Source organism: Portunus trituberculatus, chromosome 16 (assembly GCF_017591435.1).
Source record: "Portunus trituberculatus isolate SZX2019 chromosome 16, ASM1759143v1, whole genome shotgun sequence".
Classification (NCBI taxonomy): Eukaryota; Metazoa; Arthropoda; class Malacostraca; order Decapoda; family Portunidae; genus Portunus; species Portunus trituberculatus.
Genome location: NC_059270.1, coordinates 940,360 through 948,641, shown reverse-complemented (window position 1 = coordinate 948,641; position 8,282 = coordinate 940,360). Strand labels below are relative to the sequence as shown.

The 8,282-nt window shown below is 41.5% G+C and overlaps 1 protein-coding gene across 1 annotated transcript in view; it reads right to left on the bottom strand.

Annotated features, from left to right (window-relative positions):
• Positions 1-741: 741 nt before the first annotated feature.
• Positions 742-8,282, bottom strand: part of LOC123504462 (T-box transcription factor TBX1-like) — a 53,397-nt gene continuing 45,856 nt past the window's right edge. Inside the window, exon 8 of the mRNA XM_045254986.1 lies at positions 742-1,636. Coding sequence (XP_045110921.1) covers positions 1,296-1,636 — 341 coding nt within the window. The 3' untranslated portion in view covers positions 742-1,295. The remainder of the gene's footprint in view (positions 1,637-8,282) is intronic.

Here is an 8,282-nt window from a genome sequence, read left to right as displayed (position 1 = left end):
GGGGCTAGTCGCTATAAATACGCACTATATACAGCACTATATACACGGCACGGCACAGCACAATATTGCATTCATTGGTATATACTGGAAGCGATAACACAGCAGGTAGGGAAGAGCTGGTTGTTGGTGGTGGTGGTGGTGGTGGTGGTGTGTGTGTGTGTGTGTGTGGTTACATGTACGAAAGTTATTTTGATGAGTTATTATTAGCCTTCTCTTCTCACTACGACAATTTTCCAAGGCCACAGAGACAACTAGCCCGGTTTTCAAGACAGTTTCTCGTTTTAATAAACCAGAAATCTTGCCAATCTATCACCAGAACTATGAAAAATGATTTTAGAAACACGAGTATCTTCAACTGGAGCCTTTGGGAAGCAGTGATGGTGAGAGAGCAAAGCGTTTCAAAGTACAGATCATTATTTAAGATTAGTTTACATTGTTCCTTTTTTTTATGGTTCATGTTCTTTTAGGGGGAAATATTTAGGTAGTTTTTTAATCTGTTTGTTTCAGGAATTCATCTTTATCACTATCGTGTTTATTGTAGTATTTCATTTTTTAGTTCAATTTTCCTCTAGAGTTGATGGATATATTTTTCTATCTTATTTTATCATCCATCTGTTCTATTTATTCTTTTTATTCAGGAATGTGTAAGTATGTCATTCGTGTGTGTGTGTGTGTGTGTGTGTGTGTGTGTGTGTGTGTGTGTGCTGACCTCCTCTCCTCACTTTTCCACTACCTGCTGTTCACGTCACACACACACACACACACACACACACACACACACACACACACACACACACACACACACACACACACACACACACACACACACACACACTTTCTGCCCTTCCAAGCTTGTGTTTTTCGTCAGCAGAAATATTATCACTATGCATAATTAGTAGTATATTTTTTTTCTGTCGCGATTATAAGTGTACAGTTTGTTGGGTGCACCACTCTGCCTGTCTGTTTCTGTCTTTACTCTCCTTCCTTGGCACACTAACTCTTAATGCATACAAAACACTATTCATCATCGTAAATAATTACTTTCATCACTTTCTCTAACACCGCTTTCTATGAGGAGGATAATAAGTAAAGTATGTGTCCACGTCCTCACTCACTACTCAGTAATACAAGTTACAACCCACACCAGGAGACTTCACGTGATCACTAGTCTAGCTTCCAGTGGCTGAGGTGACGCTCCAGCTCGTGGCGGGGCGGAGAGCACTTAGCGAGATCGGCGAAGCTCATGATGGGGTGTTGGAAGGCACTTGGAAGGCGTAGCACCGTAGAGAAGGCGTCTATCTGGAGGAGTAGTCGTGGTAGGCGTGTGGCTGGCGGTAAAGCTGTGTGTTAAGCTGCGGAGGCGTTGGATAAGGTGGTGGGTAGACAGGTGAGGTGCGGGGGTATGGTGAGGTGCGTGCTTTCATGCCGCCATACCCATAGGCGCCATACATAGGACCGTAGGAACACATCTCCCCTGCGTATGGCTGGTTCAAGGCCCCGCACTGCCCCGTACCATCTGAGGCGCCCCGGGAACCTGCTGCTGTGTTAGGGGAAGTCTGCAGCAGTGCCCCCGCTCCAGCCATGCCCTGCCCACCCATCATGCGGGACACCAGGCCGCCCTCCGTCTCGCCGTCGTCTGGAAAACATGTTACAAGAGATCAAGGTCTGTTGTGGTTCGGTGGATTAGTGAACTGCTGCACTCTATTCGGCATGACCAATAGTAAGGCTCCTATTATAATCCTATAGTTTCCTTTCGGCTATTAGTTTAGGGAGTACCACATCAATGAGACTTTTTCTTTTTTTAATCTAATCACCATTTTTGTTTTCTTTAGCTGAATTTAACTGTTACATAAAAAAAACTATCAGCTATACCTCCCCACACACACACACATACACACACACACACACAACATAACACAATTTGATGAAGCTTCGCCATAACAAAGAATCCTCTCACTAGCGCCAGCTTCCATGGTGCACCGCCGCCACACACCCCGGACCACCACCACGGCGGCCACTACACCAACAATAAATATTATCGCAACACCAACATTCGTGTACTGATTGAAATGCATCCCTCTTAAATTCTTGGGGGAAAAAACGTTGATAATTAAGTACCTACACAATATTTCCTTAGTGGTAAGCGCTGTATCTAACGCCGCTACCATCACCACCACTGCTATCATCACTGTATCCCTTCCCAAACAGCTGCATTACTGTTCTCAAATTAAGACAGCTAAGAAAGTACCAAAGAGTCTTGCCTCCTCTTCCTACTCTCTCTTCACATTTTTACCTTGAGATTTGTTTACGATTGCATTACCGTTCTCAAAATTAAGACAGCGAAGTAAATACTCTATAAAAGTCATCCCTTCTGCTCCTACTACTCCTTCTCATCCTTCTCTTCCTCCCCTTACTCTCTCTACACATTTTTACCTTGAAATTTGTGTACGATTGCACTAATGTTCTCAAAATTAAGATAACCAAGAAAATACTCGAGAAAAATCTTCCTTCTGCTCCACCTCCTCCACCTCCTCCTCCTCCTCCTCCTCCTCCTCCTGCACATTTTTACCTAGAAATTTGAGTACGATTGCACTAATGTTTTCAAAATTAAGACAACTAATAAAATATCCCAGAAAACTACTCCTCTTCATCCTCCTTCTTCTTCTCCTCCTCCTCCTCCTCCTCCTCCTTTCTCTCCAGCCACCACAACTCCTCTTCCTCGTCCTTCTCCTCCTCCTTATCGCCTGCATCAAGAAAAACAAACAAAAACAACAACCACGTTAACTATGTAATCATACATCTCATTTACATGACCAATGGTGATATAGTCCCAAAAGATGCAGCGCGCCCCAGAATCCCTCAGGGGCGGGAGGGCAAGTGGGGTCAAGAGGTCAAACAAACTCGGGGTCACGGTGCGGGTCTGGGGTAGAAAGGTTATCGCTCAAGCTTGGTGGAATAGAGGAGATTGTCTATCGGCCTGCAGGTCAAACGTAGCGATTTTCTTTATTTCATTTCCACTCCTTGTTTTTTTTTTTTTTTTTCTATTCTTGCCTGCTTTCTTGGTTTATTTACTTATTATTTTTCTTTCAGCTTGGTGGAATAGCTGAGATTGTTCGTCTATCGGCCTGCAGGTCAAACGTAGCGCTATTCTTTACTTTTTTACACTCCTTGTTTTTTTCATCTATTTTCGCCTGGTTCCTTATTTTATTTATTTATCTTTTTCTTTCAGCTTGGTGGTATACATGAGATTGTTTGTCTATCGGCCTACAGTCTCATTTCCGCTCCTTTTCTTGTTTTTCTTCTGTTCCCTATACTTTCATATTTCATTTATTTTTTCTTGCTTAACTGCACTTTCCTTCAAGACTATTTTTCTTTCTCTCTTTATTTATATTCAACTAAGCTTTCACTCCATTAATTTTTTTTTTCTTAATAAATACGTATGTGAAAATTTGTCATCATTCTTCAGTTTTCGTTTCCTTCTCCACTCAATCCCTTTCAATACTGGGATACTTTTTTACCTTGAGATTTGTGTACGATTGGACCATTTTATTGACATTAGCAAGGGTCTATGGAGGTCAGAAGATTAATAGCCACAGTCTTTACTAACCTAACCCTCCACACAAGTTTCTGAAGCTGCAGAAAATCACCAAATAGTAAGCAGAATGAATATGGAAACGCGTCATGGTACTGAAGGGGTTAATGATTCTTTTCCTTCAACAAAACACTTCTATACTTTATCGAGGGACAAAAGGTGAGGCTATTCTGTCCGTCACTATCCCGCCCTTACCAGACACTCAAGAAAACACTGATTTATAGGAGGACAGGTGAAGCAGCAACGTGTTCCTCTCGGTCTATGCAGTTGTATCCACCTGTAGCGCTGTGACCATGCAGTGCCCGCCGCCCCGCCACGCACCATAGCCAGTACAGACGCTCACAGGTTCAATGAAGCGTTGCATTGTGGAGAGGCGTAATAATGAATTTAATTTAGCGACGTGAACTCATCTCTGTCTGTCTGTCTGTCTGTCTGTCTGTCTGTCTGTCTGTCTGTCTGTCTGTCTGTCTGTCTGTCTGTCTGTCTGTCTGTCTGTCTGTCTGTCTGTCTGTCTGTCTGTCTCTCTCTCTCTCTCTCTCTCTCTCTCTCTCTCTCTCTCTCTCTATCTATCTATCTATCTATCTATCTATCTATCTATCTACTCAATGCTAACACCCTAACTCAAGCAAACACCCTACCCATGGCCACAAAAATCATCCTTTAAGACTTACAGAAACATCACCAACTGATTCTTCCTTCTCTCTTATTCACACACGTCACTAAAATTGGTTTTCGTAAGAATGTCACCACAGTCTTCTATTCAGTGCCTTTGACTTCATTACCTTCATTACCTATCAATGGTCTTTATTCGTACTTCACCTTACCATCAAGACCAAGGAAGTGCTTCGGCCATTGATTGCCTCGCCAAGTCCGTGATATGATCGAGACCCTGCACCGACCTGCCCCTCAAAACACCACCCACCACCATGCATACACACACACACACTGTACACACACATACCCATCACTGTCGTCGCCCCTACTAAATGCAAATGAAGGGTGACCTCCTTGAAGCGCACAGTGAAGCCAGGCGATGAGAGGAAGAAAGGCAGGAAGGTTAGGGAAAGTGTCTCAGTGATTCCTAATAAGTCCCAGTGGAGGAGGAAGCGAAGGAAGGTTAAAAAGAAAGAAAATAAGAGTCACTGTGTCCTCTTAAGTCTCTAGGTTAGGAGTGACGCTCAGAACAAGTGGAAAATTAATACAGAATTGTGACTCTATACTGACATAAAAAGTGAATAACGATATGAGGGAAGCAGGAAGTCACCATTAAGTCTTTTACCTTCATTATTAACCTCTTCAGTACTGGGACGCATTTTTATTTGAGTTTTGGGTGTAATTAGACGATTTTATTGACATTAGGAAGGGTCTATGGAGGTCAGAAGATTAATGGCCATGCATGCACAGTCTTCACTATTTCAATTCCCCACATAAGTTTCTGAAGCTGTGCAAAATCACCAAATAGTCACCAGAATGAATGTGGAAATGCGTCATGATAGTTAATAGTTAATCATTTTCAGATAATTTGATTTCTACATTCACTTATAAGCATTGTACTAGCTTAAAATTGTAACGCCTTTTCTTTTTCACCCCTTTCTCTCGTAACTACATAAAAGAATTCCATGCATTGACTTTTTAGCCCATAATTCTGAAACACTTCCGCGCCTCACAGCACCTTCACTATTTTCAAAGGGCTCTAGTTGAAATACAAGGATTTTTAAGGATGTTTCTGTAATTCTAGTGACAATGTAACAATAACAATAACAAACTGGAAACCGAGTCAATGTTATTCATGCGCTGTGTCTCAGGACTATCATTTGAAACACCTCTCATCTGCATTCCCGTTACTTTCAAAGGCCTCTACTTGAAGCTATGAGTTTTTAAGGGCGTTTTCACCTTTCTAGTGACAGATTAACAATATTTATACAGTATTAACAGGAAAAACACTCTTGGGAATCGGGCTAGTCATCTCTGTAGCCATCGAAAATCGTCGTGGTGAGAAATCAAAGCGCTTCTTGAATTCAGGTCTGAGTCAGTGGAATGTAGAGTATTGGAGCGCACGTGAAGCTTCAAGTGTTGTATTTGTAAACGGTTCCCCAATACTGTCTCGAGTGGCCGCAGGGAAAGGCGATACATTCAATGAACTCATTATTGAAGCTCTCTCTCTCTCTCTTCCTCTCCCTCTCTCCCTCTCCCTCTCTCCCTCCACATACATGCCGCTCACAACCAGATGGAGCGTGACGTCACAGATTTATGAGAAACGTATATAGTCTTGCGTCACTTATTACTCTCTCTCTCTCTCTCTCTCTCTCTCTCTCTCTCTCTCTCTCTCTGGTAACGACGTGTATTTGTTTCATATATATTTCTATGTATTTTTTTTTTTTTTTTGTGGTTATGATTCATGTTCTCATATTTTAGGAGCTCGGTAGTTAGTAATGGGATGGCAGTGAAGGAGGAGGAGGAGAGGTAAAGAAATAGTAACAGCAACCAACAGAAAACTTGTCTAGGTATTATAAGTTGGCTGCCTACCTGAGGGCACCGCTATAATGTACTTAACACAGGTATGACGGGAAGGGGAAAGCTGGGAGCCTCCTTACCGCCCTTGACTCTCTCAGGGAACAACTACAAATCACTGAACTTCTCAATCTACATTCTAAAACCTTCCATCTGCTCACTGTCACCTTTCCTGCTTGGACATATTAAGAGTATAGGTAGAAATTATCGAATCTCTAAATGGATCAGACAGACCAGTGATTTGAAGCAGGTCACAATGAACACGACACGACACTCAGATGCTTCATTTGTGACACATTGACACTTCGAGACTCATTACGTGTCTCATATAAATTCTCCCCACAAACACACACACACACACACACACACACTTATCATAAACGCAATTTATTTCATCAGAAAAAGAATTGAGGTGGAGGAGGAAGAGGACGAAGAGGAGAAGGAGAAGGAGAAGAAGGAGGAGAAGGAGAAAGAAAAGGAGAAAGAGAAAGAAGAAGGAGGAGAAAGAAAGAGAAAAAGAAAGAGAAAAAAAAGATAGAGAAGGAGAACGAGAAGGAGAAAGAGAAGGAGGAGAAGGAAAAAAAGGAAAGAAGGAGTAAGAATATTAGACCAGGGAGTGGAGGAGGAGGAAAAAATTCATGAGAACACAATATAATGAGTTGGTAGTGGTGATAATATCAAAGCTAAACGTTGAAGTAAAATACACAGATTCTCCAATGATATGGATATGGGACACAGGACAAAAAATAAGGAAAAATAAATAGAAGATAAGAGAAAAAACAGCCCTGATCCTCCTCTCTCTCTCTCTCTCTCTCTCTCTCTGTGACAACATTTATATATAAGAAAGTGTAACAATACATGATGACACTAAGGTCCGTATTTAGAAACGTGTTTGCTCTCACCACACTATTTACCAAGGCCACAGCAATTATTAGTAGGGTTTTCAAGTGTTTCTATTGATAACAATGTAGAAATCTTGTCAATCTGCCTTTAGAACTGTAAAAACTTGCTTCAAAACACTCTTGTCTCTCATCATGACTATTTTCCAAGTTCACAGAAATAGTAAGAGGGATTTTCAAGAGTGTTTCTATAGATAACAATGTAGAAATCTTGTCAATCTGCCTCTAGAACTGTAAAATCTTGCTTGAAACGATCTTCTTCACTCACCAGGACTATTTTCCAAGTCCATAGAGATGGTAAGCAGGGTTTCCAAGAGTGTTTCTACAGTTAATAATATAGAAATCTTATTAATCTCCTTCTAGAGCATCAAAACACCTAAAAAAAAACTCTTCCCTCTCACTACGACTCCTTTCCAAAGCCACATAAATTATTAGCCGGGTTTTCAAGTGTTTCTATTGATAACAATGTAGAAATCTTGTCAATCTGGCTCTAAAACTAGAAAAACTTGCTTAAAAACGTTCTTGTCTGTCACCACGACTATTTTCAAAGGTCACAGAGGTGATTAGCGGGGTTTTCAAGAGTGTTTTTATAGATAATGTAGAAATCTTGTCACTCTGCCTCTAGAACCGTAAAACACCTTCAAAAAACGCTTTGCTCTCTCGCCACGACTATTTTCCGAGACTACAGAGATAATTAGTATGTTTATCAAGAGGGTTTCTCCAGTTGATAATGCAAAAAATCTTGATATTCTGCCTCTAGAACCTCAAAAACACCCTTAAAAAATACTCTTCTCTCGCCACGACTGTTAGCCGGTTTTTAAGAGCGTTTCTCCAGTTAATAATGTAGAAATCCTGTCACTCTGCCTCTAGAACCGTACAAGAGTGTCTCTCCAGTTAATAATTTAGAAATCTTGTCACTCTACCTCAAGAACAGCAAAAACACCTTAAAAACTCGTGTAAATTTCAATAAACCCCTTTGAAATAGTGGACGCGAAGCGCAGAAGTGTTTGAGAATACGAACATTACTTCAAATTGCACAAGACAAACGTAGAATATTCTTACCTACTTTATTTTACACTATAGGCTCAACAAAATCAGTGCAACAAATGTAGAGACGTTACATAGACCCAGAGTTAACAAGTATACTGTGGAACCATGCGTGCTTATGGGGGTGCGAGGGGTCTCCAAGCGCACGGGTTCGAATCCTGTCCACGGTCCGAGAGTAGGTTGGGCTTCCTCACTCGGGGCAGTGGTTTCCTAGCGGGTGGGCTTTGAGATAG